The sequence below is a fragment of the Rhodotorula graminis genome, assembly GCF_001329695.1.
Source record: "Rhodotorula graminis WP1 unplaced genomic scaffold RHOBAscaffold_1, whole genome shotgun sequence".
Lineage (NCBI taxonomy): Eukaryota > Fungi > Basidiomycota > Microbotryomycetes > Sporidiobolales > Sporidiobolaceae > Rhodotorula > Rhodotorula graminis.
This window is the reverse complement of record NW_017264928.1, coordinates 163,145-190,977: the sequence shown is the minus strand read 5'-3', so window position 1 is coordinate 190,977 and position 27,833 is coordinate 163,145. Positions and strand designations below refer to the sequence as shown.

Below are 27,833 nucleotides of genomic sequence, written 5' to 3'. Positions count from 1 at the left end.
TATCGAGACGAGTACTCGACGATGGAGCCAAATCTGCAGACGCTTCCTGGCAGTGCGTAGTGCCCGCTCGACTCTGCGTCGAGGAGGAGGTCCAGGAGCAGCTCCTCGTTTGCGACCTTTCGAGACGCGTGAAGGTTCAAGGAGCGCATCGTTACAGTCGCAACAAGTGTCTGGTCGTAAGGGAGAGATAGTGGGAGCGCACACAGAGAGAGAGAGAGCGTGACGGGGAGAGCTAGACCAAAAGAGGGGACGGCAAGGACAAGGTCCGTGCGGGGAACGAGGGAAAGTCGGCGGCGACGACGACGCGTCACCTACCTCCGAGTGTACGGGAGCCCGTCGTCGAGACCGCCGTACGCGTCCATGTCGGCCGCCCTGGCGCCGAACCGAGCGCGCTCGTCGTCCTCGCCGCCCTCGTTGACGACCCTGAGCGGGCCGCCACCGCCAGGCTGGAGCGCCGACGGCGGCATGGGCCGATCCGAGAGCGAGTACCGCTGCTGCTGGCCCGGGAGCGGGAGAGCGTCGCTCGGACGGGTCGGCGACGAGGGCGACGGGGCGCGGTACGAGATGCCGGGGAGCGGGGCGAGCTGCGGCGGCGGCGAGGGCGCACCTGCCGGCGCCGAGGGAGGGTACGACGGCTGCGCCGACGAGTAGGGCTGGTACTGCGACGGGTACTGCATGTACGAGCCGGGCTGGCCGTACGGTGCCGCCTGCTGCTTGGGCTGCTGCTGCTGGCCGGCCGAGGCGGCGGCGGCATACCCGCCCTCGCGGCCGTAGAGCCCACCGCCGCCGCCGTACGTGTCGGCACCTGCGCCGACGCCGGCCGACGGCGTGCGCTGGTGCTCGTGATGCGGCTGCTGGTCGTACTGGCGGTGGCCGGCCGCCGCTGCCGCCGCACCGCCGCCGAGCGCCGCCGCGCCGAGTGCAGCGTAGGGGGCCGACTCGTGCTGCTGCTGAGGAGCGGCCGACGCGGCGCCGGCGCGGTCGTACAAGCTCGCCTGGCGGTCGAGCCCGCCCGACTCGGTGTAGGCGTAGGCCGACATGCCGTCGTCGCGCGCCGCGCCGCCGTGCGAGTACGGCACGTGGGCGTAGTAGGCGTCCTGCTCGTCGGCGGCGGCGACCTTGTTGCCGCCGCGACGAGGCGAGCCGTCGACGGCGAGCGGGGCGTACGCCGGGAACGCGCTCGCGCCGTCCTTCTCGCCCGCCTCGGCGTACTTGCCGTGCCCACCACCGCCTCGAGTCAAGCGACGCGACGTGCGCGCACCCGCTGCGGCCGCACCTGCACCCACCGCGGCGCCCGTCGCACCCGCACCCGCAGCGTACCCGGCGCCGGCGCCGTTTGCGCCGTTCGGGTCCCACGGGTCGCTGCCCGACGTGAACGGGTCGAAATCGCGCTGAAGCTTGCGGTTGCGGCTCTTCTTGTTGAGGAGCCACACGAGGGCGACGAGCGCGATGAGGCCGACGACGCCGCCGACGACGCCGCCTGCGATGGCGCCGACGTTGCTCGAGCTGCCAGAGCCCGAGCCGCCCGAGCCCGAGAGCGCAGTCGCGCTCGAGCGCGCCGAGGAAGAGGACGACGATGAGGGCCCAACGACGACGGTCGAGATGCTGGTCGACTGCGGCGGCGGCGTCGTGGTCGTCGACGAGCTGGTCGAGGTCGAGGTGCTGCTCGAGCTGGGCGTCGTCGAGGTCGTGGTGGTCGAGGAGGTGGTGCTCGTCGTCGTGCTCGAACTGGCTGTGGTCGTGCTGGACGTAGTCGAGGAGGGCAGGACGGACGAGGACGTGGTCGAAGGCGCGATGCAGGTCGTCGAGAAGACGGTCGAGATGGGCTCCGACTCGAGAACGAGGGTTGTCGAGACGCCTCGAATAGCGACGGTGCTGGTACTGTATGGGAGGAGGACGGTCAGCGTGCGACTCGGCGAGAGAAAAGAGAAAGAGTAGGGACGCACACGGTGACGAGCTCGGTGGCTTCAAGCTCGCGAGTGATGGTGACGCCGCGGACGACGCCGGTGTAGAGCGTAGTCGAGACCTGTGTCGAGGGTCCGGCAGTCGTCAGTGCAGGCCAGGTTGAGGAGAGGGCGAAGGAGGAGTGGACGCACGACCTGGGTCACTTGAGGGACGAGGCTCGTCTCGGTGACGGCGACGCGGTCGGCGCGAGTGCGGGTCGAAAAGACGGTCGAGACGGGGACGGACGAGCAGACAGAGTCGGCCATGGTCGAGGGCCGGGCGGTGCGAGGTGAGTGTAGGCGGGCGGGGGACGAGGCGTCCGGGGGTTGAGCGAGGTCGAGGGAGCGAGCGTCGTCAGGTGAGGGCGAGTGGGTGGTGCGAGGGTGAAGGTGGGTGGTGGTGGTCGTCGAGTGCGACTAATGGCGTGTCAGCCCACGGGCCAGAGAGGGGCGAGAGGGCGGGTTGGCCGTCGAGGGCGAGATGGCGCGACGAGGCGGGGAAGTTGGCCGAGGTTCGACGGTGAGAGGTCGCGGGCGCTCCAGTCGAGGTGCGAGGTCGTCGAGTGTCGCTGTCGCTGTCGCCGTGCGCTGCACTGGTGCTCGCGAGAAGAGCGAGGCGGTAGCTTGAGGCCAAGAGACCCTCGTTTTCGTCGTCCCTCGGCACTCTCCTCCTCGCTCTCTCTTCCTCCGGCTCCTCTGGCCCTCGCGCACCACCACTAGTACTCGCTGCTCCCTCCTAGGGCACGGCGCAGCTTGGCGCCTCCCACCTGCCTCGCTCGCCGCACGCTCCGCCTCGAGCTCGCCGGTTCCTCCTCGGAGACTCCGCTCGCTCTCTCGTCCGCCCGCGGACCTCTCGCCTCGCACCAGCTGGCTCGCCTGCTCTGCTTGCCTGCCCTCGCAACCATGGCCCGGAGCGCAAGGGCCGACTCGTCCAGCTCAGACGACTCGCGCCTGCTGTCCTCGGACGCCTCCGACTCGGACGACGACGACGCCGCCGCGCCTCGTCCAGCGCGCTCTACCACGACACACCTGTCCCCTATCGTCTGGGTCTCGATCGCCGTACTCGTGGTGGTTGTCGCCGTCCTGCTCGCCGTCGTCGTGTGGCAGCAAACCCGCGAGGCGGCGAGCGAGGGCGGCGCAGACGCAGCGGCAGCGGCGGCCACGACCGGCGCACAGTCGGCGGCGGCCACGACGAGGGGAGGACAAGGCGGCGAGGGGGCGGCGAGCCCGAGCAGGTCGTCGAGCCGGGGCGACGAGGACGACAGCTCGCCGACCCGGTCGCCATCCGCATCTTCGCCTGCCGCCACCGACGACGACGCTCGAAGGAGCAAAACCTCTTCCGCTGCGCCAACTTTTTCGACCTCGACCTCATCGAGCGGCTCGCTGCCGGCCCTGTACGGCGAGCAGCTCCTCATCGACTTTTCGACCTTCTCGTCGACCGACACCGTCACGGGCTTCCTTGAGGCGGCGGGCCTCGCCATCTCCGACTGGCCAGTCGGCTTCGAGCCCATCAGCGTCATGATGACGCCGGACAACGTCGACATCGTCGACGGCGCGCTATCGCTCAAGGTGACGGGCCAGTCGGGCACGGGCGAGGTGCAGAGCGCAGAGGTGGCGACCGTCGAGCAGGGCATCCTGTACGGCAAGGTGACGACGAGGGCCAAGGCGAGCCCCGTGCCCGGCGTGTGGTGCGTCCCTCCTCTCTCGCGCAGTCGCCCTCGCCGAACCCGCACTGACCCCTTCCCTCCTCTCTCTTCCCCCTCTCTCTCCAGCCACGGCTTCTTCTTCTATGACAAGGACAATCGCGAGGTCGACATCGAGTTGCTCACGAGCTACTACACCAAGGGACGAGGCGACTCGGTCAAGCCAGGTGCGTCGTCGCCGCCTTCTCGCCCACCTTCTCGTGTCGCCTTCTCTCGTCGCCCTTTACCTCGATTTTGACTCTCGCCCTCGCACGTACAGGTATCCAGTACACAAACCACCCGCTCACGGCCGACGGCGAGATGTACAACGAGGTGTATCCTTATCCCTGGGACCCGACCGCCGCCTTTCACGACGTGCGCCCGCTCCCTCTCTCGCTCTCGTCCCTCCCCTCCCTCTCTCCCTCCAACCTCCTCGTCTTTCACTCTCGGTCCATCCAGAACGAACCCTGACGATGAGGGAACGCCCACAGTACACGGTCGAGTGGACGGCGAGCGAGACCATCTTCTCGCTCGACGACCAGGTCATCGCCACCTTCACCGTCAACGTGCCCAAGAAGCCCATGACGTTCAACTGGAACTCGTGCGTCCCCCTCTCCCTCCCTCCTCTGCCCGACAGCGCCGAGCCTGACCCGCCTCGAGCGCTCGCACCCCGCAGCTGGTCGAGCGGCGAGCCAAACTGGAGCGCCGGCCCACCAACCGAGGACTCGTTCCTCCTGATCAGCGCCATCGCCGCCAACTGGACGACGTAGCGCGTGCAGCTCGGTCGTGCAACTCGCTCTTTCGAGTTCTTTTCGCTCTCGCGGAAACTCTCGAGGCGACGAGAGAGAAAGAGAGGAGAAAGTGCGCGTTGCAGAGGGGACAGGACGACGGCACGAGGTGGAAGACCGTCTCGAGGGTGTTTGAGAGACCGGGCGAGAGGTAGTCGTCGAAAGAGCGATAAAGATGGGTCGAAAGGCGGTCGAGGCGAGGAGGGAGAGGAGGCGGGCGGGGCGAGGCTGTCGCTGGAGGGTTCAGCTCGCGATCGACGAAAGGAGAGAGTGAGGGAGGAAAGGGACGGACCTGAGAGCGCTCTCGACAGGGCAAATCAGGCCCTCACTTCTTGCACGAGCAAGACGAGGAGCAGGCGCATTGGGCGTTCTGCGGCGGCCGAGGGAAGATCAGCGCGGGCTCGTACAGTCGAGGAGGGGACGAATCTGGTGGACGTACACCGGTGCAGGAGCAGGCCATGGTGGGCGAGACGAGAAGGGGCGGGGAGGAAGGAAAGAGAGCGAAGGCGAGAATGCGCGCTGATGTACTGGGACGAGGCGGCGCGAGCGGCCTTTGTCCTCGCACAACCGAGCCCTTAGCGTCGTCCCAGAGCCGTAGCGCAGTCTGGACCCTGTTAGAGAGGGGACATCGCTCGGCCAAGCGGTCGAGGGGAGGACAAACGGCGTCGGCGAGGGAGCCGGCGAGGACAAGGGACAGCGCCATGGCGCAGCGCCGTAGCACAGCCACGCGCAGCGTCCACGTGAAGCTTGTGGCGGAGCTGCAGGGCCGCTCGATCAGGGAACGCCCCCCTAGAGCGAGAGAAGCGCCCCCGAGCGGTCGACGGCGAGGAGAGAAGCGAGAAGGAGGAACGGCCTGCCCTCGCCGAGGCTACATACGCTCAGCACGAGGCTCTTGGCGCACTGCACGGCGAGTCTCGGACGAACCGTGCCCGTAAGCGCGGGTGGAGACGTCGAGAGCGGGCTGGAGGAGGTGCACGGAGGAGCCGGCCGCACGGCAGTCGGGTGAGGGCCGCCCGCGAGCTCGAGCACAGCAGCTGCGCTAGCTGTACGTGCTCGCCGGACCAGCAGAGAGTGGCGCGGTGGAGCTGAGCGAGGACGCGACGACAGGTTGGACGAGGTCGGACGAGGAGCTGTGGTCCGTCTCCCTCGTCCGATCCCGTGCTCTACCTGCTAGGTGAGCGCGTCGCTGTCCCACCTGCACATCCAGGACTGGCACTGACCCTCTCCCCTTGCCCCTCTCCCTCGCCGCCATTGCTCGCCCCTCCACCCCGCCAGCTTCCTCCTCATCATGCGGTGAGTGGCCGCAACTTGGCCAGGATGCGCGTCTTGCACACTGACACGGTCCATGCGTTGAACACAGTGAGATCGTGCATATCCAGACCGGCCAGGTTCCGCCCGCTTCCTCTTCCTCTCTTCGCCGAGCTCTCGCTCGCCTTGCACAGCTCAAGACAAGCTGACACTCGCCTCCTGCCCACAGTGCGGCAACCAGATGTGAGTCCTGCGCCCCGTTCTCTCCCTTCTCGCGGTGGCTGTCGGCGGCGTGCTGCATTGTCGGCGGCGGCGGTGGGGTGCGAGGGTCGACGCACGGTCGCGCGCTCGCAGCCCGTGCCAGGCGCACCGAAACTGACCGTGTACCGTCCTTGTCACACCTTGCAGCGGCCAGAAGTTCTGGGAGGTGCGTTCTCGCCCGCTCGACCCCTCTCAACCTCCTCGAGCCTGACCCTCTGCACCTTGCGTTCGCAGACTGTTTCCGGGGAGCACGGTGCGTTCCCTCTCGCTCGACATCGTCGTTCGCTTGCGGCATGTCTGACAATCCTCCCCGTGCAGGCATCACGAACGATGGACAGTGCGCCTTCGCCCTCGAACCTCCTTTCGCCCGCGCCGCCCTCTCGAGGCTCACGCACTCGCTCCCGCAGGTACCAGGGCGACTCGGACCTCCAACTCGAGCGCATCAGTGTCTACTACAACGAGTACGTACGCTTTCTCCCCGCTGTAGTCGCGAGAGCGTCGCACTGAACCTCTCCTCGACTCGCAGGGCCGCCGCCAACAAGTACGTCCCGCGCGCCGTCTTGGTCGATCTCGAGCCCGGCACGATGGACGTGCGTCCGCCTCTCTCTCTGTCTCCTCCTCCTCATGTACGCGAGCTCACCGCCGCTTGACGTGCAGGTCATCCGGGCGTCGTCCATGGGCAACCTGTTCCGCCCCGACAACTTTGTTCACGCCCAGTCGTCGGCCGGCAACAACTGGGCCAAGGGCCACTACACCGAGGGCGCCGAGCTCGTCGACAGCGTCCTGGACGTCGTCCGCAAGGAGGCCGAGGGCTGCGACTCGCTGCAGGGCTTCCAGCTCACGCACTCGCTCGGCGGCGGCACGGGCTCGGGCATGGGCACCCTCCTCATCTCCAAGATCCGCGAGGAGTTCCCCGACCGCATGATGGCCACGTTCTCGGTCGTCCCGTCGCCCAAGGTGTCGGACACGGTCGTCGAGCCGTACAACGCGACCCTCTCGATCCACCAGCTCGTCGAGAACTCGGACGAGACGTTCTGCATCGACAACGAGGCCCTGTGTGCGTCCCACGCTCTCTCTCTATCGTGCTCTCGAGACGAATCGAGCGCCGTCCTGACCCTGTCGGCGCCTCGTTCGCTCGCTCGCAGACGACATCTGCTTCCGTACCCTCAAGCTCTCGGTCCCAACCTACGGCGACCTCAACCACCTCGTCTCGGTCGTCATGAGCGGCGTCACGACCTCTCTGCGTGTACGTCCACCTCTCTTTGCCGTCGTCGACGAGGTCGACGCTCAGACCTCCTCCTGACCATGCTCCTCGCGCAACAGTTCCCGGGCCAGCTCAACTCGGACCTGAGGAAGCTTGCGGTCAACATGGTGCCGTTCCCGCGCCTGCACTTCTTCATGGTCGGCTACGCGCCGTTGACGGCGCCCGGGTCCAAGAACTTCCGGGCCGTGTCGGTGCCCGAGTTGACGCAGCAGATGTTCGACGCCAAGAACATGATGGCGGCGAGCGACCCTCGCAGCGGGCGGTACCTGACGGTCGCCGCCATGTGGCGCGGCAAGGTGTCGCTGCGCGAGGTCGACGACACGATGGTCCAGATCCAGGCGAGGAACGCCGACCACTTTGTCGGTGCGTCCTCTCCCTCCCCTTCTCTCTCTCTCTCTCGCGCGCGTCTCAGGCACTCACCCTCTCTCCTCGTGCGACAGAGTGGATCCCGAACAACATCCAGACCGCCCACTGCGACATCGCGCCCAAGGACACCAAGATGGTGCGTCCTCGACACCTCGCCGTCCCTCGTCCTCTCGCGCCGGCTCTGACTCTCTCCCTCTCCCTGTCTCTTCTCTCGGTCTTCTCCTCGCGCCACCTCTTGTTACGCAGGCCGTCACCTTTGTCGGCAACTCGACGGCGATCCAGACCCTGTTCCAGCGCATCAACACCCAGTTCTCGAGCATGTTCCGCCGCCGCGCCTTCCTCCACTGGTACACCGGCGAGGGCATGGACGAGCTCGAGTTCACCGAGGCAGAGAGGTGCGTCGCCTTGTTCCGCATCCCCTCACGCGTCGACCCGTCGTGGCCTCCTGTCGGCCGGACCTTCCTGACTCACGCTCTCTTGTCATCGCCGCGCAGCAACATGCAGGACCTCGTTGCCGAGTACCAGCAGTACGAGAACGCTGGCATCGACGAGGACGAGGGCGAGTACTACGATGAGGAGGGCGTCGAGGGTGGCGAGGTGCGTCCCGGTCCTCTCACTCCCCTCTCAGCGACGACGTGTCCTCCCTTGCCATCTCGATCACGTAAACTGACTCTGTCCTTCTTCACGCAGTACGTCGAGGAGCAGTAATCGCAGGTCGTGCCCCGAAAAAGGAGCCAGTCGCCCCGTACCCGCAGCTCGCGCCTCTTCCCCCCCTCAGTCGTTCCCCTCTCCCGTCTCGCCCACATCCCCATCGTTCTTTTCCCCTCTCTATCGCACGGTCTCCCTCTCATCTCTCCCCTCGTTTTATCCCCCTTTGCTCGCAAACCCTCCTCGTCGTAATGCCGCTTCTTGAGCGTCTGACTCGCGTGAGAGCGTGAGAGGCGGCGACGCTACGTGTCGTGCTCGGCAGCAGTGCAGCCTGTGCTGTAGAGAGCTCCACGTGCGCTGCTAGCTGCTACAGAGAGGCCCAGGAGCGTTGACGTGGCTGCCGTCTCGTCGCTCCGCCGGCTCGCGCGCCTCTGCTCCCCACATCTCCGTCGACTCGCATGTCCACGTCGCTCGAAGTGCCCAGCACCCCTCCAGCCACCCCGAACCAGCACAGGCTCCGTCACCGCTCCCCGCAGGGCCAACGCGGCCGGCCGCGCAAGTCGCGCGTGCCGAGGGGTCTGCCGCCACCCTCTCGCCTCAAGACGCTCCGCAGCAGCCCGTGGTTCGTGCCAGCACTCGGCGTCTTTGTCCTGGCGATCTTGCTCCTCCTCTAGTGCGTCCACTCTCTCCCGAGCAGCGAGGAAGCGCATTTCGTCTCGTGCAGCTCCACCCACGACCATCGGCTGATCTTGGCTCTCGCCTCGCACCGCGCAGCTCTGCCATTCGCATCTCGGCCCACTCGAGCGACTACTCGCCCCCGGTCGCCGTCCGCCCAGCCCCGCCGCCACCCTCGTCGCGCCGTTCCACCCCGTCCAGTCCCTCGTCGCCCTCGTCCTCGCCCACCACCGGCGCACGCGACCCTCTTGCTGCGCCAAAACCGGGCGTCGACGACCAGGTGCGCATCGCCATGGACGACGCGGTGCGGCACGCGCTCGAGGAGGCGTGGGACCTGCCGGCGCACGAGGTGGGGGCGGCCGCAGGAGGGTCCGAGGGCGACAAACCGCGGCAGCGCACGCTCGCCGAGCTGTATTCCGACCTCGAGGAGCTCGGCGTCAGTCCGCACGAGCTGCAGGAGGTGCTCGACGAGGCGTACCGCGACAGCGGGGAGCGGCACTGAGGAGTCGGACGAAGAGCGGGTGCGGGCTTGATCTTTGTGCAATCTTGCCGTTGCTTTGCATGCCCTGTCGACTCTTCTGAGAGTACAGAGAGGACCGCGCAGCTCATGCAAGTCGCGGTCGAGCCGACCACGTCGCAGCGAGCGCTCGCCTCCCTTTGACCTCCGTCATCCTTCCGCCGCTCGTCTCGACCACAGCAGCCAGGATGCGCATCTCGCGGCTCTTGCCCGCCCTCGCAGCACTAGCCTCTGGCGCCAGCCTCGCCAGCGCCACGACGCCCGTCGACGGCGCTGCCCCGCAGAGGGCCTTCCTCTCGCCCGAGCAGCTCGCCGCCGCAGAGGGCGTTGAGAGCCATGCCTACCAGGTGCGCACAGCTCTCCCTCTCAGCTCTACGAGTGCCGCCAGACCTGACACCCTCCCCCCTGTCGCAGTCGGACATCGCTCGCCTCGTGCGTTGGAATCCGCCCGAACCTCGCCGTCTACAGTTCCCGAGCTGACTCTGTTCGAGCCACGCAGATGCGCGTCGTTGTCTCTCACCTGTACCATGACCGCGACGTCTTTGTGCGCGAGCTCTGTGCGTCGCCGCCTCCCTCTCCTCGTCCCCCTCCCCACCTTGCACTCGCTGACCCTCGCGGCCCACCTTGCAGTGTCCAACGCCAACGACGCGCTCGAGAAGGTCCGCCTCATGGCCCTCACCAACCCGTCGATCCTCGCGCCGGCCGAGAACCTCAACGTCACGGTCCTCGCCGACGCAGAGAGCGGTCGCATCGTCATCCGGGGTGCGCCCTCCTCTCTCTCCCCTGGGTTCTCTCTCGCAGCATGACCTGACGGCTCTCACGCACACGCAGACTCGGGCGTCGGCATGACCAAGGAGCAGCTCGCGTCCAACCTCGGCACGATCGCGCGCTCGGGCACGTCCGAGTTCCTCGAGAACCTCGAGAAGGGCGACGGCGGCAACCTGATCGGCCAATTCGGCCTCGGCTTCTACTCGTCGTTCCTCGTTGCCGACCGTGTCGCCGTCGCGAGCAAGACGGCCGACGAGGACGAGCAGTGGGTCTTCGAGAGCGAGGCCAACGCCGAGGGCTTCAAGATCGTCAAGGACCCGCGCGGCGCCACGCTCGGTCGCGGTACCGAGATCACGCTGTGCGTCCACGGTCTCGCTCTCTCTCTCTTGTCGAGCGTCGCTCCTGCGCCGTCGAGGCTGACCTTGCCTTTGCCGTCCTCGTGCAGCTACCTCAAGCCGGACGCCCAGGGCGACTACCTCGACGTCGCCAAGCTCCGCAGCCTCATCCAGAAGCACGCCGAGTACAACGCCGCCCCGATCTACCTGTGGTCGAGCGCGCTCCTCGACCCGGCCGCCGCAGCTTCGACCGCCGCAGCCGTCGCCGAGGGCGAGGACGACGAGGTCAAGGTCGAGGACATCGACGAGGCGGCGCAGACGACCAAGGCCGAGTGGGAGCTCATCAACGACCGCCCGCCTCTGTGGATGCGCGAGCCCAAGGACGTGACCGAGGCCGAGTACGAGGACTTCTACGTCAAGACGTTCAAGGACAGCGAGCCGCCGCTCGCGTGGTCGCACTTCAAGGGCGACGCCGGCTCGACGACGTTCCGCGCCCTCATCTACATCCCGTCGGGCCTCCCCAACGACTTTTACTCGAAGGACTACGTCTCGCTCGACTCGCTCAAGCTCTTCGTCCGCCGCGTCTTTATCACGTCCGACCTGGGCAAGGACTACCTCGAGAAGCACCTGAACTGGGTCAAGGTCTTTATCGACGTCGACGACCTGCCGCTCAACGTCGGGCGCGACAGCCTCCAGAAGACGCGCGCGCTCGCCCAGATCAAGCGCAACCTGCAGAAGCGCATCTACGACCTGTTCGCGCGCCTCGCGGCCGAGGACGAGGCCAAGTACGCCGAGCTGTACTCGAAGGCGGGCACGGCGCTCAAGGTCGGCGCCGTCGAGGACGCCAAGAACCGCGACCGCATCGTCAAGCTCCTCCGGTTCGAGACGTCGGCGCTCAACGGCACGACGACCAACCTCGACGACGTCGTCAAGCGCCGCAAGCAGGGCCAGACCCAGATCTACTTCATCGCCGGCGCCGGTCAGCAGAAGGCCATGCTCCAGAAGAGCGCGTTCGTCGAGCGCATCCTCGCCCGTGGGTACGAGGTCCTGTACCTCACCGACCCGATCGACGAGATGGTGCGTCCCTTCTCTCTGTCTCTCTTCCTCTCTCGAGCATTGCGAGGCTCGTCGAGCGTCGCCAGGCTTCCTCGAAGCGACCGAGCCGACCTTCCCTTCTCTCCCTCGCGCGCAGCTCGTCAGCACGGTCCCGACCTACGGCGGCCTGCGCTTCCAGGACGTCGCCAAGGAGGGCGTCACGTTCGGCGACGAGGATGACTCGGAGAAGGACGAGGCCGAGGAGCTCAAGACGACGTTCGCGCCTCTCGCCGCCTACCTCAAGAAGGAGCTCGCCGAATACGTCGACAAGGGTCCGTCGCTCTGCCTCGCCTCTCTGTCACCGTCATGAGGCCTGACACTGACCGTCGCTCTCGATTCGCAGTCACCATCTCGACGCGCCTGACGACCTCGCCCTGCCTCGTCACGGCGTCCAACTTTGGCTACTCGGGCAACATGGAGCGCCTCCTCGCGGCGCAGAACGGCCAGCAGGGCGGCGAGAACTTTATGCTCAACTTTGCGCGCATGCAGAAGAAGGTGCGCCCGCCGCCGTTCCTCTTGTCCTCCTCTCTCCCCCCTCGGACTAGTCCCTGACCATGGACTTGGGTCATCCGTGCGCAGAACTTTGAGCTCAACCCGAAACACCCGCTCATCGAGCGCCTGCTCGAGAAGGTCGAGGAGGCGGGCGACGACGAGGAGGCGCTCGACGAGCTCAAGGAGAGCGTGACCGTCCTCTGGTGCGTCCTCCTCTCGCCGTCTCCCTCTCGCTCCACGTCCTTGACGTGCCTGACTGACTCGACGTCGCTCGTGCGCAGGCAAACCGCGATGCTCAAGAGCCAGTACACGCTCGACGACCCGGGCGCCTACTTCAACCTGATCGAGGTCATGCTGCGCCGGTCGCTCGGCGTCTCGCAGTCGGCCGAGGCCGAGGTCGAGGTCAAGCCCGCCCCGCCCGTCGACACTGCGCCGCCCCCGACCGAGCCGCCTCCCTCGCCCGCCGACAACGAGGACCTCCTCGACCAGCTCGAGATGGCCGACGCGTCGCGCGAGCCCGAGCCGGCCGACGCCCCGAGCGCCAAGTGGGTCGACTGGAGCAAGGTCAAGGACTCGGTGCGCGACGGCGTCGTCGACACGGTCAAGGCGGTCGTGCCGGACCTCGACACGGACGGGCCGGTCATTCGCCCGAGCCACGAGGAGCTCTGAGCGAGACGGTCGGGCGCGGTGGAGGGAGACGCAGCGACGCGAGGGAGGGAGCGAGTCGCAAGGAGGCGCAACGCAAAGTTCTCGAAATCACAATCTGAAGTATTCCCCTCGTCGTCGTCGTCGCGCTCCCCTCTCTTCCTCGATTGCGCTCCTCTCTGCCGCCGTCCGTCTTTGTTCTCGACGGACCGGCACGCTTCTTCTGCGAGTCCGGAGAGTCCGCTTTAGCGCTGCTGCACTGTCTCCTGCGGACGACAGTCTGCTGCCGGGAGACGGCCTGAGCGAATCTGGGGGCGGCCTCCGAGCCCGCTCCTCTCTCTCCCTCCTTCCTCCCACTTGCTTCAGCTTGACCTCGCTCGACTGCTCGAGATGGTCACGACCGAGACTGTGCGTGGCCTCAAGGACCAGCTCGTGACGGCCAACAGGGCAGGCGACGCCCAGGTGAGCCCCTCTCTTCCTCCTCCTCCTCCCACTTTCCGGTCAAGCGGCCTCTTCCTCTCCCGCCGGGCGCATTGCTGGCGCGGTGGTGCATCGAGCGTGCTGTGCGCGGGAGCGGGCTCGCATCGGTCTGCGCGCCCGAGGGCGACCTGCATCTAAGCCGGGGGGGAGACGCGGCGCGTGCGGAGCGAGCGAGCCGGACTGACTCTCCCTCTTGCGCCACACTCGCAGACCTGCATCGACGTCCTCATCCGCCTCGAGACCGAGGTCGAGTCCACCAACGCGTTTCTCAAGGTGCGTCGGCCGGGCCTCTCTCGCACCTCTCTAGCGACGCTCGTCGACATTCTCGCGCGTCGAGGAGGTGCGCTGACTGATATCGGCCTCCTACAGGAGACCCAGATCGGCGCTGTCGTCAACGGCGTCGCCCGAGGCGCCTGCTCGCCCGACGTCGCCAACCTCGCCAAGACGCTCGTCAACAAGTGGAAGCAGGCGGTCGGCGTCAAGATCTCGAACGGCGCTCGTCGTGCCTCTAGTGCGTCCTCTGCGTTGAGTGAAGGAGCGGAACCCGCACTGAGCCTGCTTCCATGTACGCAGTCTCGACGACGCCTTCTCTCCCTACGCCCGTCTCGCCGCCGTCCCTCAACCAGAACGGCTCAGTCGCCGCCTCGACCTCGCTCTCGCCCGACGTGGACACCTCGACCTCCTCATCGTCGTGGTCGCCTCCTCTCCTGCCGATACCTCGCCGCAAGACGTCTCACGACACGACCCGCACGATCGTCGTCACGCGCATCTCGAAGAAGCGCGCCGCCACGACCTCGCCCGAGCCGCACGAGCCGCCGAGGAAGCTCACCAAGGTCGTCGCCGTCCGTCGCGAGCCGAGTGGCCAGGCGTCCGACGGCGAGAACACGGCCGTCGCGCCGCCGGCCAAGAAGGAGCCGGCGCGTTCGCACCGCAACGACGAGGTCAGCTTCGACAAGGTGTTTGAGCTTTTGCCCAACGGCGAGCTCGGCGAGAAGGGCATCGCGGCGCGCACGGCGAGCCTCAAGGCGCTGTACGACGCCCTGGCGTGCGACTCGACGGCTTGTGAGTCCCGGACCTTCTCCAGCCTGCCACTCGAGCGACGTGTCGGCGTCGCTTGGCTGCGTCGAGACAGCCACGTCAGGGACTGACTCGAGCTTCTCCCCTCGCAGCCAACGACTCGATCCTCGGCAAGGTCATCGACATCGAGCAGGCGGCCTGGGACGCCTTTCCTCCCGACGAGGACGACGACGAGGGCATGCCGGCGGTCGCGCCCTCGTACCGGGCCAAGCTTCGCGTGCTCCTCACGGTCAAGGCCGCACGCTACCTCGACTACCGCGAGCGCATCCTGAGCGACGAGCTCGACGTCGACACGCTCATTGCCATGAAGCCCAACGTGCGTCCCTCGCCTTTCTCTCTCTCTCTTTGGCCACAGCCACCGTGCCTGACTCTCATTCGCCTTTCCCTCTCGCGCGCAGGACTTTATCACGGACGAGCAGAAAGCGCTCGACGAGCGTGCGCGCCTTGCGAGCCTGCAGCGCGACCAGATCTCGGCCTCGGACGTCGCCGAGGACTTGCGCGAGAAGGCTCGCTGGCGCCCGGGCTAGCGCTCTCGAGAGGGACGGGCAGAGGAGGACGACGCAGGGGGAGACGAGACGCTTGAACATGTGCAGCACCGCTTGATTTGCAACGAGAACTCAGTCGCGACCTTCTCAAGTTGTTCCAGCCCGCGCTCCTCCCTCGCCCGGCTACGCTCGACCGAGCGCTCGCTCGATGACCTCGCCGAGACCGAGCAGCTCGTCCTCCCTGAACCGCCGAGGCGAGACGACCTGCAGGACGATGGGCGCGTTGGCCGACGCCTCGGGCGAGTCTGCGAGCGGGCACAAGTCGAGGTGAAAAAGCGCTCGGCGAGAGTCGCAGGCGCAAGAGAAAGAGAGAGGAGGACGCACAGCTGTCCCAGTTGTCGCGGTCCGTCACGCTCTGCGGCGTGTGAGCTCCTGGCGGCGGCTTGGCGTCGAGCACCGGGTCCACGTGGCCGACGGGGACCGTGCAGCAGGGGAGGTCGAGCAGGGACCAGACGGTCGTGTACGTGATGAGGCTGCGAGAGGCCCGAGGTGTGAGTGTGTGTACGAGAGAGAGAGAGAGAAAGGGAGAGAGATGTGGCTCACCCTGCGGGACGAGGCGAGTCGAGGTGAGGCGCGGCGAGATGCGGGCACATGGGGCAGACGATGGCGTCGATCGGGCGGTCCGTCTGGGCGCCTCGACGAGTTCGAGTCGCGAGGTAGGTCGAGAGGAAACGCTGGCGGTAAGCGTCGCGACGCTTGTTGAGCTGTCGAGGCGAGAGTCGTCAGGGGCTTTTTCTTCCACTCCAAGCTCTGAGAGAGAACGAGAGAGAGCGAGGACGGACCTGCCACGACTCGTACATGCTCATGGCCGGGTGCTGCGAGGCAAAGACCTGCGGTAGGAGAGGCTGCGGCGCGAGAGAGGGCCGAGTCAGAGAGTGCGAGGCCGAGGGCTCGAGGCGAGGGAAAGCGAGCGGCGCACCTCGCCCGAGTCGCCGATCCAGCGCCGCACGTCTTCTCCACCGTCGGCGTCGAAGATACGGCTGACGATGTCCTGCGCGCCGGCGTGGTCGAGCGGTTCCCAGTCGACGACTGCAGGAGAAGGAGGGTCGGTCGGGCGCCGGCGCGGTCGAGAGAGGGAGAGGGGAGCGCACCTTCGTGCCCCGCCGCCCGCAGCTTGTCCGACAGCTCCCGCATGCCCCGCTCGAGCGGTGGCTGCGGCCGCACGAGCCCGTCCGACCACATGAAGGCGAAGCACTTCTTGCCGTCGTCGCCCTCTGCCCTCGCGAGCCCGTCGTCCCACCCTCGCTCGACGACCTTAGCGTCGTACTCCCACGGTCGGGCGCCGACGACGCTGCGCATGAACACGCGCAGGCTCTCGAGGCTCGTCGCCATGGGCCCGACCACGCTCTCGAGCGCCTCGGCGCCCTCGAACACGTTGCTCGCGCCGGCGTACGGGACACGGCGCGATGTCGGGCGCAGGGCGTACAGGCCGCAGAAAGCGGCGGGCTTGCGGATCGAGCCGCCGAGGTCGGTGCCGACGCCGAGCGGGCTGCCGTGAAGCGCGAGGAGGGCCGCCTCGCCGCCGGACGAGCCGCCGGCCGTCAGGTTCGTGTTGTGCGGGTTGAGGACGCGGCCAAAGACGTTGTTGATCGACTCGTCGCTCTGTGGGGCGAGGGACAACGTGAGCCCGTATTGCTCGAGCCGGACGAGGAAGAAGGGGTGCGAGCGAGACGGACCAGGAGCGCTTGAGGGATGTTGGTGCGGCAGTGGATGACGGCGCCGAGCGACTCGAGAACCTTGACGAGCGCAGCCGAGTCGGTCGAGACGTGGCCGATACGAGAGACGAAGCCTGTGCGACGAGGAAGGATCAGGATGGTTCGACCTGGGCAGGGCCTTCTCGGCGGCGCGCACGAGCGGACGCACCCATGGTGGACTCGACGCCCTCGATGTCGAACTGCTCCTTGAGCGAGACGGGCAGACCGTGGAGCGGGCCGACGACCTCGCCCGTCGCGGCAAAGTGCGCGTCGAGTTGTGCGGCCCGAGCGAGCGCGCGATCAAAGAGCGGCTCGGTGAGGCAGTTGGTCTGCGTGCGACGGGCGGATGTCAGGGTTTCTGTGAGGAGGATGCGCAGAGAGAGAGACAAGGGACGCACGAGCTGGTGGGCGAGCGCGGCTCGTTTGCAGAAGGCGGTCACGACGGCGGTCGCGGTCCACTCGCCGTGCGCCATCTTGTCGAGGATGACCTGGGCGTTGACCTCTCCGGTGATGTCGAGCTCGACGTCGCTCAGGATCCCGCTGGTGCGGACGCGGTCGCGCACGTCGAGCGGCGGCGAGTTGGCGGACGGGGAGGGGAGGCGCCAGGCAGACGGGATCATGGCGAGCTGGGCTGCGCGCTTGTCGGCGGCTTTGCGTTGCCAATCGAGCGTGCCGGGCATTGTCCTTGGCGGTTCTCGAGGCGTGTGGACGACCGAGAGAGGACGTCTCATCGTCGGCGAGTGTTCGGCTCGAACCTCGACCACCTGCTCAGCCTCGCTCGACGGCAGCCTCGAGCGCGCCATGGGCTTCTGCAGCCGCTGCGGCGAACCCGTACAAGCCTCGACCCGCTGCAGGTGTGGTGGCCTGCCCCGAGGTCCGTCTCCGCTCAACCCCCTCGCTCAACCTCGCCCACCAGACGCTCACCATGCCCCTGGACACGCAGAGTCGGCCACGCAGGCACTTCTTGACGGCAAGGGCAGCGACCGGTGGACCAACAGGTGCGCCCACTCTCGCCCTCGCTCTTCCTCTCTCGAATCGCGTCACGAGGCGGTGCTCACCCTCTCTTGCCGCGCCAGCTACACCACCCGCTCGACCAGGGGCAACTCGAACGCACGCTCAAACTCGTCTACACCAACCACGACCGGCGGCATCAGTGCATTCGGCGAGCGCACAACGCCAAAGCGCCCGGCGAGCCCGACAAAGCTGTCCTCGTTCATCCACGACGCCGGCGAGCTGCACAGCGTCTTTGGCTCGGTTCTCAGCCCACAAGATCACTGGAGCTGTGCAGGCTGTACCGCGTCGTTCAAGCAGGTGCGTCCGTCTCTCCCTCGTCCTCCCCCCTTGGCGCCATCTGACCCAGTCTTCGTCCGCAGGAGGAGACGATCTACCCGCACCCGGGCGCCAAGCACGACCACAAACTCGCCGAGACGTTCTTCTGTCGGTCCTGCTTCGCGGAGCGCTTTCGTGTCGGCGACTGGTGCGTCCCTACCGTCCCTCGCGTTCGCCCCCTTCTTCGACGACTGACCTCGCTCGGTCCTCCCGCAACAGCAAGGCGTGCAAGCAGGCGGTCTTGACCGACGCTCCTTTCGTCAAGCACGGCTCGACGGTCTGGCACAACGTGCGTCCCTCTCCCTGTTCCTCTTTGAAGACCTCCAGAAGCCGACTGACGCTGTCCCACCTGCAGCCCTGCTTCGTCTGCGTCTACTGCGACGTGCGCCACCTCTCGTCCCTGTCTCAACCAGGCCTTGACTGACGTTCGCTCAACTGCAGGACCCGTCGACCGACGCCGTCATCGACCTCGCAGGCCGGCCTTCCTGCGAGCGCTGCTTCGACGGCGCCTCGACCCGCACACGCATCATCCCGCCCTCGCCTCAGCCGCCCCAGGGCGCGTTCGCCAAGCACCATGTGTCGGTACCGCCCGCTCCGAGCAAGTGGGGCAGGCCGTCGCTCCCGTCGTCGGCGGCGGGCTCGAGCACGCCGCCGCACAAGCCCGGCGGGCCCTGGAGCTCGAGGCCGGGGCCGCAGGTCAAGGCGCCGTCAAGCGGGCTCAGCATCTCGAGCTCGACGTCTTCAACGTCGACGGGTGGCGGCAGGACGGGCGTCGCACGCCTCCAGTTCGAGCGCGACAAGTCGCCCATCGCGCCCTCGCTTGACGAGCTCGGCGACCGTTTGCGGCGCGCCGGCATCAAGGACACGGCGGCGCCCGGCAGCCCGGCCAAAGAGGCTGCTGCGCCGTCGTCGTCGCCGAGCAAGGCAGCGCGCCCGCCGCTGCCGCAGGTCCCGAGCAGCGGTCCTCGGCCGCCGTCGCCCGTCAAGGCGAGCGCCGCGGCATGGCCGCCTCGTTCGGCCTCGCCGACCAAGGCGTCGATCTCCAACGTCCCTCGACCTGCGCTCGTCCCTGTCCAACCCGTCTCACCCGCGCCCTCGTCCTTCGACCGACCGCACTCGCCGCTCAAGCCGTCCTCGTCCTCGTCCCCAACCAAGCCGTCCTTCCCGTCCTCGCCAACACCTTCTTCTGCCGCTGTGCACGTCGAGGACGACGACCAGTGCCCCGTGTGCGCGCTCCCGCTCGGGTACGGCGACTTTGTCGAGCTGCCGCAGACGGGTGCGCTCATGCACGCCGAGTGCTTCCGCTGCGGCGGCTGCGGCGAGCCTCTCGGTGCGGGCAAACACGTCGAGGCCGAGGGAAAATGCTGGCACAAGGCGGTGCGTCCTCATCCTCCCTCTCTCCCTCGTCGGCCTCCACGAGCCGCGCACTGACCCTCTCCTCGCGACCTGCAGTGTGCGCCTGCGCCCAAGCGCTACCGCGCCCTCGTCACGTCGCTCGCCGAGCCCGAGCCCGTCGCACACGGCTCGTCGTCGCCGTCGCCCGTCTCGCCTCGCCCGCTCGAGCCCGACCTCGCCGACGACCTCGGCGAGCCCGCGCCGTGTCACGCGTGCGGGACCGCGCTCGGCGTCGGGCGCAGCGTGACGGTGCCGCGCAGCGGGCACTCGTTCCACCAGAAGTGCTTCACGTGCGCGGCGTGCGCGAGGGCGTTCGGCGAGGAGAAGGGCGAGAGGGGGTTCGTCGAGGTCGAGGGCTTGCCGTACCACCAGCGCGTGCGTCCCTCTTGCCTTCTCCTTTCCTTCCAGCCCTCGACTCACAGCTTGTCGACCCGCAGTGTGCCCCGCCGCCCGCGTCGCCCTCGCCGCGCATCCTCAACTCGCCCTTCTTCGCCGCCGACGCCCAGTCCCTCCCCTCGTCGCGCTCGACGCGCCTCCCGACCTCGCCCTCGTTCCCTCGCGCCCTCGCCCTCTCGCCATCTTCGTCGTCGACCTCGATCGCACCTACCATCTTCTCGCGGCGCGAGCGCCCGCCGGCCGGGCTCGGCGGCCTGCTCGTGTGCGCCGGTTGCTCGGTGCGCTCGACCGACAAGGAGACGGTCGTCGGCCCGAGGAACACGCGGTGGCACCCGCGGTGCCTCGTGTGCCGCGAGTGCAAGAGGGCGCTCGACAGCGAGTGCAGGGTCGGCGACGATGGCGCGCTCAGGTGCGAGGCTTGCAGGGTGCGCTCGAGCCTCTCTCTGTCTCTCTCTCGTTCTCGCTCTCGCGCCGCCGACGAGTCACCAGGACACCGTCACTGACCCCTTGTCGTCCCTCGCCGCACGCAGAAGACGGTCGGCCGCAGGAGCTACCGCGACAACGCCGCCGTGCCGCCGAGCCCGACCAAGCCGCTGGCACCCCCGTCCGCCGCATCTGACCCTCACCGCAAAGTGCCTGTGCCTCGTCGCTTCGCGCAACTCTCTCTTGTCTCTCTCTCTCTCTTTCACTGCGACGATGGGCTGGTCCCTCACTCGGCGCTCCCCTTGTTGTAGTCCCCCTTCTCGTATTTGGCCCTTCCTCAGTCCGTCCGCCTGTGCAACTCTCTGTCTCTCGTTCGCCAGAGCTTTCCTGAGAGTCGCTCGCAGAGAGAGACAAGATGGGAGGAGACGACCTTGGTTCGCAAGAACAACAAGAAAAGGAGCCTGCTCGCCTCGCCCGCCTCCCCCTCGACAGCCTTCCTCACGTTCCCGCGCGCATCATCAAAGGTGCGTCGGGAGCGTTTAGAAGCCCTCGGTCGCGACCTCGGCGGCGCCGGTGACGATCTCCTGGGCGGGCTGCTCCTGGCCGGCCTGCTCGGCCGCCTGCTGCGCGGCCTGGGCCGGGGCGGGGATGTTGGCGGCGCCGACGTTGACCGACTGGACCTGCTGCGAGTACTCGACGTCCGGCTTGGGCTCCGAGACTGCGCGCGAGAGAGAGGGTCAGGGTCGAGCGCCTCGTGGGAAAGAGAGAGAGGGGGGGACGCACTCGTGACAACGTCCGGGAGGGGCTTGGACGGGCCGAGGCGGCCTTCCGGGTCCCAGGGCTTCATGATCTTGACCTTGATGCCGAGGACACCCTGGCGCATGAGGACGTGGCGGGTCGCCGAGTCGACAAAGTCGCGGACCGGCTGGCCAGAGTGGATCATGAAGCCGTCGGTGAACTTCATCGACTTGGCGCGGGCGGCACGGAGCTTGCCCGAGACGATGACCTCGCAGCCCTTGGCGCCCGACTCCATGACGAAGCGGAGGACACCGTAGCACGCGCTGCGCAAGGCCGACGAGGGTCAGTCTTTGTGCCGGCTAAGGCGACCAGGCCGAGGCAGGGCGCTCAATCGCGTCCTCCTGGCCTCGCCGTGACAGACAAAGAGAGAGAGAGGGGACGGACCGACGGACGGCAAGGCCGCCGAGGAGCTTGTAGCGGAGCGACTCGCACTGGGCGACGGCGTCGAGGCCGCGGTTCTGGACCTTCTCGGCGTAGAGCTCGACCGAGCCCTCGGGGAAGCGGAAGCGCTTCTGGACGAGCGACGTGAGCTCGCGGATGCGGCGGCCCTTCTCGCCGAGGACCTCCTGGGTGTGGGTCGCGCGGATGATGATCTCGGTGCGGGCGTGCGTGACGCGGACCTCGCAGCCCGAGTAACCCTCGGACGAGAGGGTGCGCGAGAAGAACTCGCTCAGCTCGGCGCTGTGAGGAGGGGAGAGTTAGCGGTCGATCGAGGGGAAGGGGGAGGGAGGAGAGCGGGCTCACTAGAAGACACCCTGTAGACGGCGACACACGGCACGGGGGCGAGGGGGAGGGTCAGTCGGGGTGTCGTTGAGCTCGTTGCGAGGCTCGGGGGGTGGCGCAGGCTACTCACGTCGGCGACGAACCTGGGCAAGAGGGAGCGGGTCAGTTTTCCTGGGTCGGACGGTGGGTGCGAGAGGGAGCGAGAGGGGGGCTCACTTGCGGCGCTTGGAGATGATGTTGGTGGTCGACATGGTAGAGCTGGGCGAGGGCGGGTCGAGTAGCCGGTTAAAGTGGTCGGCGAGCGCGAGGAGCAACTGGAGGAGGAGAGGGAGGGCGACGAGGAACAGGGGCGCGCTTCCCCTTCGTCGCGAGCTCGACCTCGTCCACCTCTCCCTCTCTCTCTCTCGCGCTCTTTCCCCTTCACTCTCTACCGCTCTGCTCGGCTCGATGTAGCCACCACTCGACCCACCCCCCGCCTCGCCTCACGCCACCACCGCCCCAGCCGCCACGACCTCGCCCACCTCGACCCCGCCCGCATTCTTTCTCGCTCGCAGGCAGATTTGCACCACCTCGCCCCTCGACTGCGCTCTCGTTGGTCTACAAGCGTTGGAGAGGGCACCTTGCACGAGACGGGTTGGCGCACGAGCGAGCAGAGAGCAGGGGTCACGTCGAGGTGAGCCCACCGTCCTCCCTCCCTCCCTCTCCCTCTTTCGCGCGCACACCCACATGAAGAAACGAGTCTGGTCGACTCTACTTTTATCTGGCACCTCTTATTCGAGACCGCGGACCTGGTCGCCTTCCGCCGGCGCCCGCATGTCCTGCTCTCGTCAGCTCTCAGGCTGCGCGCGCGTCGCCCGTCGGCGCCCAACCGCGGCCGGTGAATTCACCTTTGTTTTCTGATCCCTCGAGCACCGTCGCACCTCGTCGCTCTCGACGCGAGCGAGGCGGGGCTCGAGGCGCGCGCACCCCCATCAACCCTCCCGGACAACGAGCAGAGAACGGCGCATTGACCTCGTTTCCCTCTGCAGGCTTCGCCCCGACGATCTCGCCCTCTTATTCCCTCGCGAACGCGAGTATCTTCGACGCCTGTCGCAGCCGAGCCTGCTCTTGAGCAGGCCTCGCGCGTTCCTCGTTGCGCAGCGTCGCAATGAAACGCTCGTTGCCTTTCCCTCATGAGCTGCGGTTTGCCCGTCGACTCGGAGAGAGCGAGAGACAGAGCGCGTGCCTGCGCCTGCGACGAGAGCGCCGGAAGCAGCTTGCGCGCCGCCCGGCCGGTCGACCAGAGTCGCTCTCGAGCCTCGACTTGTACCGTGCGCCCGCTCGCGCTCGGCGGCCCTCGCGCTCGGGGTCAATCTCCGAGCGGGTCACGATGGCTCGCGATACACGGTTCTTGGCCTCCTCGTCGCAGCGTGGCCGCAAGGAAGAGTAGAGAGACTGCAAGCGCTCGAGCGCGACCTTCCTCGTCGTCGAATTGCCTTCCACTTGCGGCTCGTCCTCGGCTACCGATCGCGTGTCCGGACCTCGACGAAGCTTGTCTTGGATGTGTCCCCCGCTTGGAAGAAGTGGTCGTCCTCGCCGCGAGGGAGTTCCGCAGCGACGTCGTCCTCCTCCCTGTCCTCCTCCCTCGCCCCTCGCCCCTCGCGCCCACTCGACGCGAGCACGCGCTCGCACTAGCCGACAGTCGCGCAGCGTCTGCGACGGGCCCGAGCCGCGCCGCCGCTTCCAACCGCCTCCTCCTCTTCGACCCGCCCTCTCTCGACCTCGAGCGGCGCCATGGCGACCTACGCCGACATCGAGATGCTCACGACGCCGCCCAACCTCGTCAACCAGCTCCTTGGTGCGTCCAGACCGGTCCGTCGCCCTGTCCACGAGCCGCCCTGACCTCTCGCGCCGTCGGTCAACAGGTCCGCTCGCGACCGGCTACCTCCTCGAGGTCGTCCTCTACGGCTCGTTCGGCACCGTCTTCCTGTCGTACTGCATCTCGGGCGACTTTGCGCGCCTGCCCGGGCGCGCCAACCGCATCACGCTCGCCGTCCTGTTTGGCCTCGTCACGGTCACGACGGTGCTCACGGCCGACGCCCTGTGGAAGCTCGCCGTCGCGCAGACGCGCACAATCGACGAGATCATCGCGGGACCGACAGAGTCGTGCCTCTTGACCCTGTTCGGCGGCCTCACGGGCTCGTTGACCCAGGTCGCCCTTGCGAGACGAGCTGGAGCGGTGCGTCCCTCTCTCTCTCTCTCTTCCTCGCTTCTCGCGATGGCGACCTGACGAAGCTCTCTACCTGCAGTTCATCGACAGCCTCAAGATCCGGTGGGCGTTCTACACGTTCATCGCTGCTCTCGTCGGCGCAAGCTTGTTCGGCTCGATCGCGGCGACCGTCATTGGCTTCATCGTGCGTCCCGCTGCCCTCTCTCTCTCTGTCTGGATGCCCAGACTGACTCTCGCAACGTACAGTGGGCCGTCGAGGAGCCCGACTTTATCAACACGCTCAACTGGTCGACCTCGATCGCCATCTGGCTCTGGTCGTCGGCCGTCGCCGACTGCGCCATCTGTGGCACGCTCGGCTGGGCCCTGCGCCGCCGCGTCGCCGGCTTCAACTCGCGCACCGACGGCCTCCTCAAACGCCTCGCGTGGCTCTCGGTCCGCAGCGCGTCGTACACGGCCATCGTCGCCGTCGGAGGAGGTGCGCCCGACCTTCTCAAACTCGAATCGTCTTCCCTCACTGACTCTTTTCGTCCTCGACGCCCGCAGCCATCGCCGGCTCGCTCTACCGCGACACCGTCATCGAGTGGTCCAACCTGTCGGTCGCCTTTTGGGCGCCAATGCCGCCGCTGTACGGCTTCGCCTTCTTCTCGACGACGTCGGCCTCGCGCCGCGCCGTCCAGGACGCCTTTGCACCGACCTCGACCCGACCCGACGACGGCGCCGTCACCTTTCTCTCGCCGCCGAGCCTCGTCCCGACCGAGAAGCGCCCTCGCTCGTCCACCGGCGCCACCCCGCCTCCTCGCCGCCTGAGCGTCCCTGCGCCCGCTCGCCTCGCGAGCGTCCTCGAGCGGGTCCGCGCAGCGTGCACGGGCTCGGGCTCGAGTCCCTGCGGCCGGTCGGCGGCGCCGTACGAGGTGGACCTCGAGCGCGCGCGCCTCGGAGGGGCCGGTGCACGAGGAGGCGGGCCGCGCAGCTCGTTCGGCCTGCGCTGCGGCGGCTGCGGCGGCGGTGGCTCGACGACGACGAGCAAGGCGGGCGTGCGCGACGAGCGCGCGTGGCGCACGAGCACGCACACGCACACCGAGCCGAGGGAGCTGCGGATCCAGGTCGACCAGCTCGTCGAGACGAGGGTCGAGTGGAGCGACGACGTCGAGCCGCCGATGACGCCGCCGTACTGAGCTCGTGCATGGGCGCGGCGGCTGCCGCAGTGTCGAGTTTGTCCCTGTAACATCGCTGCATGTTTCGCATCACGAGTGAGCGAGAGTCTGTCGCGAGAGCGAGCGCTCGGGCCTCGACTCTCGGGCCGTGTCGTACACAACGGCTCGATACGAGGGAGCGAGTGCAGCTCGAGTCCGGCGACGAGTTGAGAGCCTCGAGAGCGAGAGTCTTTCGGTCGACTCTCGGTCGACGCTCGCTCGGACCGCCTCGACAGCACGAACCCTTTTCTTTGCACACACGCGCTCAGCAACTTCGACGTCTCGCTACGGACCCGCCTCTACTGCGGCGCGCCGTAGCGCACCTTGATCGGCACGGTCGCCTCGGACGAGCTCGTAAGCACGCTCGCCTGCGTCGAGCCCTCGGCGACGACGCTCGCGTAGAAGCTGCTCGAGCCGTCGTACGTGAGGTACTTGTCGGCGTCCTGCATGGCGGCGACGGGTCAGTGCTGCGCTCGGCCGCGAAAGAGACCGCGAGACGAGAGGATCGAGCGCCGCACGAGAGTAAAGGTCGAGCCGACGTTGCCGGCCGCGCACGAGAGCTGAGCGCCTGCCGACACGGTGCACGGACCCTTCGAGGTCGTCATCGCGAACGGCGACGTCAGGCCGTCGCCGTAGAGGCGGTACTGAGCACAGGTGCCGGTGCTGCGCGAGGGAGGAGAGCTGTGCGTGAGCTTTTGAGCCTGACGTGGACTTCGAGGCGCTCCCACGCACGTGTACCAGTTGCCGGACGAGATGAGGCAGCCGTCCTGGGCCGATTCGTACTCGACTGCGCGACGAGGGAGCGGCGCGAGCGCACCCGGCGATTTGGGAAGGTCGTCGAGAGAGGTCGGAAAGAGTGGAGAGATGCGAGAGGCAGCTCGACGTCAGTACAGTGAGGGCAGAGAAAGATAAGGAAGAGGTTGAGTGGAACGAGAGACGCACCGTTGAGGAACGCCGACGTGTAGTTGCCCGACGGGCTCGAGCCTCCTGCGAGAGCGCCGTCCTTCGGGATGTACTTGATGCCGGTGCTGCGCACGCCGGGCGAGGCGTCAATGTTGACGCCTCCAGAGAAGAGAGCGAGAGAGCAAGAGAGGACGTACGCAGGGCACGAGCCCTTGGAACCGACCACCTCGACCGGAAGGTACTTGCCACCGGCGACCGGGCCTTTCGTGAGATAATAGTACCACACCTCGTCGAGCTCACCGGACGACGTGCAGCCAAAGTAGACCTCGTGCCCGTAGTGCTTTTTAACGGCGGCCTCGAGCTCGGCGGCCGTGTACGTCTTGGTCCGGCTCGGGACGATGCCCTCGGCGGCGAGCCACTTGTGGGTCGGCAGGGTCTGGAACAGCTCGACAGCACGCTCGAAGTAGTCGACGACCTCGTCGTCTGCGCGCGAGAGAGTGAGCTCGAGGAACGCAAGAGAAAGAACGGGCGGTCGACGACGCACACTGCTTGTACGACCTGCCGTAGCACGTCGTGTTGAGGGTCGAGATACAGGTGCCTGTGTCGGCGACATGTCAGTGTCGATCGCGAGGGACGGAGAGACCGAGGACGAGCTGACCGTGCTGCGGGCGCGAGAAAGAGTCAGGTTCGCGTCGACCTTCTCAAGTTGCCGCTCGAGGAACGTAACCGACGCACCTTGGCCCACTCGTGCACCCAAAGCGAGTCGTCGTCGCCCGTGTTGCTCTTCCAGTAGGTGCCCATCGTCTCGAGCAGCTGCGTCTTGCCCTTGCCCTGCAGGATCGAGCGAATGCTCTCGTACTCCCGGCTCGGGTCGCAGTACGCGGCGTAGGAACCGTCACAGTTGTCCGGCCAGAGGCCGTGCACCGTCCACGAGTCGACAGGGCCGATGTCGGGCTGCGCGTTCCAGAACTGGGTCTGCAGCTGCAGGCCGCCGGGCACGTTGGTGCAGCAACCCTGCGAGCAAGGGAGGGCGAGGACTTGTCGTCAGTTCCTTGCGACTTGGCGGTCTCTTGTCGTCGAGAGAGGCTTTGCTCAACGGCCTGCACCGACGTGCCCGAGCGCCGGAACGCCGCAGCGTCGAGGCGGGCTCGTGGGCGCTCGAGGAGGAGGAGGAACGTGCGGGGAGGAGAGAGTGCGAGGCGGGACGACGGGCTCACGTTCAGGCCCGGCGTGCTCGGCGATTGACCCTTGTAGCAGCTCGTCGGGAGGAGGAACGGTGCCGGGCACGCGTCGAGGCCGAGGAGGTTCTGCGCCTTGGCCTGCACCTTGTCGACGATGCCGCCGAGGACGTCGCGCAGGTTCGGCGACGGGTCGGCGACGGCAAGGGTCGCAGCGCATGCTGTGAAGAGCGCGAGAGGGAGCATGATGGCGGACGAGGACGTAGAGAGACGGTAGCAGAGCAGGAACGAAGCCAAAAGCCAGCTCGAGCGCCTCCTCGAGGGAGCCGTCCGGCTAATCCTGGATAGCGGCGCAGCCGTGCGAGGCCCGCACGGATGCGCACGTTCGGGCTCGAGCGGAGCTCTGTCGGGAGCGGCACCGCACGTTGCTGCAGCAGCTCCACGTGGAGCGAGTGCGCTAGCGCCGCTTGTAGTGCGGGGGAGCGAGGGAAGGTTGAGCTGCAGCGGGCGCTTGTGCGAGAGCGACGGCACGCTGGGGAGCGACAGCCTGACCAATGGAGCGACGAATGAAGCTGGCGTGCTGCAGGCGCCGAAGCGAGAGGCGGAGAGAAGAGAGAGCGAGCCGGCGGCGACTACGTCGAGAAGGGCGCACGGACCCTTCTCTCACTCTCGCTCTCGCTCAGGCGCTCGACGTCGATGTACTGCACTGCATTTCAGAGTCTGACGGAAAGCGAAAGCGGTCTGCGACGAGCGAGAGAGCGCC

General features: G+C 67.4%; 10 protein-coding genes across 10 annotated transcripts; 6 read left to right on the top strand and 4 right to left on the bottom strand.

The window, feature by feature from the left end:
• Nucleotides 1-130: 130 nt before the first annotated feature.
• RHOBADRAFT_50473 (uncharacterized protein) lies at nt 131-2,210 on the bottom strand (the record flags this gene model as incomplete). The annotated part of the gene is made up of 3 exons (XM_018415337.1): nt 131-1,881; nt 1,947-2,026; nt 2,097-2,210. The coding sequence occupies 3 exons, from the start codon at nt 2,208-2,210 to the stop codon at nt 312-314; spliced, it is 1,764 nt and encodes a 587-aa protein (XP_018273999.1). The 3' UTR covers nt 131-311.
• Nucleotides 2,211-2,846: 636 nt separating this feature from the next.
• RHOBADRAFT_40494 (glycoside hydrolase family 16 protein) lies at nt 2,847-4,395 on the top strand (the record flags this gene model as incomplete). Its single annotated transcript, XM_018413724.1, has 5 exons — nt 2,847-3,631; nt 3,716-3,813; nt 3,906-4,000; nt 4,117-4,226; nt 4,302-4,395. 5 exons carry the CDS (start codon nt 2,847-2,849, stop codon nt 4,393-4,395), a joined length of 1,182 nt encoding a protein of 393 aa, XP_018273998.1.
• Nucleotides 4,396-6,252: 1,857 nt separating this feature from the next.
• On the top strand, nt 6,253-8,260 carry RHOBADRAFT_10335 (uncharacterized protein; the record flags this gene model as incomplete). The annotated part of the gene is made up of 8 exons (XM_018411985.1): nt 6,253-6,383; nt 6,449-6,512; nt 6,580-6,979; nt 7,068-7,168; nt 7,246-7,549; nt 7,627-7,688; nt 7,799-7,947; nt 8,047-8,260. The coding sequence occupies 8 exons, from the start codon at nt 6,253-6,255 to the stop codon at nt 8,258-8,260; spliced, it is 1,425 nt and encodes a 474-aa protein (XP_018273997.1).
• A 1,320-nt stretch (nt 8,261-9,580) lies between these two features.
• On the top strand, nt 9,581-12,860 carry RHOBADRAFT_50470 (uncharacterized protein; the record flags this gene model as incomplete). The annotated part of the gene is made up of 10 exons (XM_018415336.1): nt 9,581-9,739; nt 9,807-9,824; nt 9,892-9,949; nt 10,023-10,154; nt 10,224-10,518; nt 10,606-11,572; nt 11,688-11,862; nt 11,934-12,085; nt 12,170-12,285; nt 12,364-12,860. 10 exons carry the CDS (start codon nt 9,581-9,583, stop codon nt 12,749-12,751), a joined length of 2,460 nt encoding a protein of 819 aa, XP_018273996.1. The 3' UTR covers nt 12,752-12,860.
• A 257-nt stretch (nt 12,861-13,117) lies between these two features.
• RHOBADRAFT_40491 (uncharacterized protein) lies at nt 13,118-14,811 on the top strand (the record flags this gene model as incomplete). Its single annotated transcript, XM_018413723.1, has 6 exons — nt 13,118-13,189; nt 13,418-13,480; nt 13,577-13,718; nt 13,781-14,269; nt 14,377-14,600; nt 14,683-14,811. 6 exons carry the CDS (start codon nt 13,118-13,120, stop codon nt 14,809-14,811), a joined length of 1,119 nt encoding a protein of 372 aa, XP_018273995.1.
• Nucleotides 14,812-14,866: 55 nt separating this feature from the next.
• RHOBADRAFT_32528 (uncharacterized protein) lies at nt 14,867-17,203 on the bottom strand (the record flags this gene model as incomplete). Its single annotated transcript, XM_018413038.1, has 9 exons — nt 14,867-15,074; nt 15,154-15,302; nt 15,373-15,533; nt 15,612-15,674; nt 15,749-15,858; nt 15,921-16,431; nt 16,506-16,618; nt 16,693-16,852; nt 16,922-17,203. 9 exons carry the CDS (start codon nt 17,201-17,203, stop codon nt 14,953-14,955), a joined length of 1,671 nt encoding a protein of 556 aa, XP_018273994.1. The 3' UTR covers nt 14,867-14,952.
• Nucleotides 17,204-17,324: 121 nt separating this feature from the next.
• RHOBADRAFT_40489 (uncharacterized protein) lies at nt 17,325-20,457 on the top strand (the record flags this gene model as incomplete). Its single annotated transcript, XM_018413722.1, has 11 exons — nt 17,325-17,397; nt 17,467-17,521; nt 17,600-17,834; nt 17,897-18,000; nt 18,072-18,141; nt 18,208-18,234; nt 18,294-19,229; nt 19,305-19,622; nt 19,685-20,068; nt 20,174-20,275; nt 20,449-20,457. The coding sequence occupies 11 exons, from the start codon at nt 17,325-17,327 to the stop codon at nt 20,455-20,457; spliced, it is 2,313 nt and encodes a 770-aa protein (XP_018273993.1).
• A 25-nt stretch (nt 20,458-20,482) lies between these two features.
• On the bottom strand, nt 20,483-21,901 carry RHOBADRAFT_64293 (uncharacterized protein). Its single transcript, XM_018418458.1, has 6 exons — nt 21,804-21,901; nt 21,718-21,730; nt 21,609-21,619; nt 21,249-21,545; nt 20,850-21,127; nt 20,483-20,784 (listed from the first exon to the last, which is right to left on the bottom strand). The coding sequence occupies exons 1-6, from the start codon at nt 21,836-21,838 to the stop codon at nt 20,606-20,608; spliced, it is 813 nt and encodes a 270-aa protein (XP_018273992.1). The 5' UTR covers nt 21,839-21,901; the 3' UTR covers nt 20,483-20,605.
• A 1,459-nt stretch (nt 21,902-23,360) lies between these two features.
• RHOBADRAFT_50468 (uncharacterized protein) lies at nt 23,361-24,971 on the top strand (the record flags this gene model as incomplete). The annotated part of the gene is made up of 5 exons (XM_018415335.1): nt 23,361-23,424; nt 23,492-23,805; nt 23,876-23,980; nt 24,043-24,271; nt 24,340-24,971. 5 exons carry the CDS (start codon nt 23,361-23,363, stop codon nt 24,969-24,971), a joined length of 1,344 nt encoding a protein of 447 aa, XP_018273991.1.
• A 249-nt stretch (nt 24,972-25,220) lies between these two features.
• On the bottom strand, nt 25,221-26,903 carry RHOBADRAFT_32524 (uncharacterized protein). Its single transcript, XM_018413037.1, has 7 exons — nt 26,624-26,903; nt 26,437-26,490; nt 26,090-26,375; nt 25,932-26,017; nt 25,722-25,776; nt 25,508-25,652; nt 25,221-25,432 (listed from the first exon to the last, which is right to left on the bottom strand). The coding sequence occupies exons 1-7, from the start codon at nt 26,691-26,693 to the stop codon at nt 25,289-25,291; spliced, it is 840 nt and encodes a 279-aa protein (XP_018273990.1). The 5' UTR covers nt 26,694-26,903; the 3' UTR covers nt 25,221-25,288.
• Between the last annotated feature and the right edge of the window lie 930 nt (nt 26,904-27,833).

Bases quoted from the DNA above. Each gene is read 5' to 3' on its own strand.
- RHOBADRAFT_64293 (XM_018418458.1), bottom strand. From the start codon at position 21,838: ATGTCGACCACCAACATCATCTCCAAGCGCCGCAA. The intron at 21,128-21,248 runs GTCCGTCCCCTC...GGCCTTGCGCAG, and splicing joins GGCGGCCTTGCCGTCCGTCG to CGCGTGCTACGGTGTCCTCC. The intron at 20,785-20,849 runs GTGCGTCCCCCC...TCTCGCGCGCAG, and splicing joins CCTCCCGGACGTTGTCACGA to TCTCGGAGCCCAAGCCGGAC.
- RHOBADRAFT_32524 (XM_018413037.1), bottom strand. From the start codon at position 26,693: ATGGGCACCTACTGGAAGAGCAACACGGGCGACGACGACTCGCTTTGG. The intron at 25,653-25,721 runs GTGCGTGGGAGC...TCCCTCGCGCAG, and splicing joins TCGTCCGGCAACTGGTACAC to CACCGGCACCTGTGCTCAGT. The intron at 25,433-25,507 runs GTGCGGCGCTCG...GCCGCCATGCAG, and splicing joins TCGGCTCGACCTTTACTCTC to GACGCCGACAAGTACCTCAC.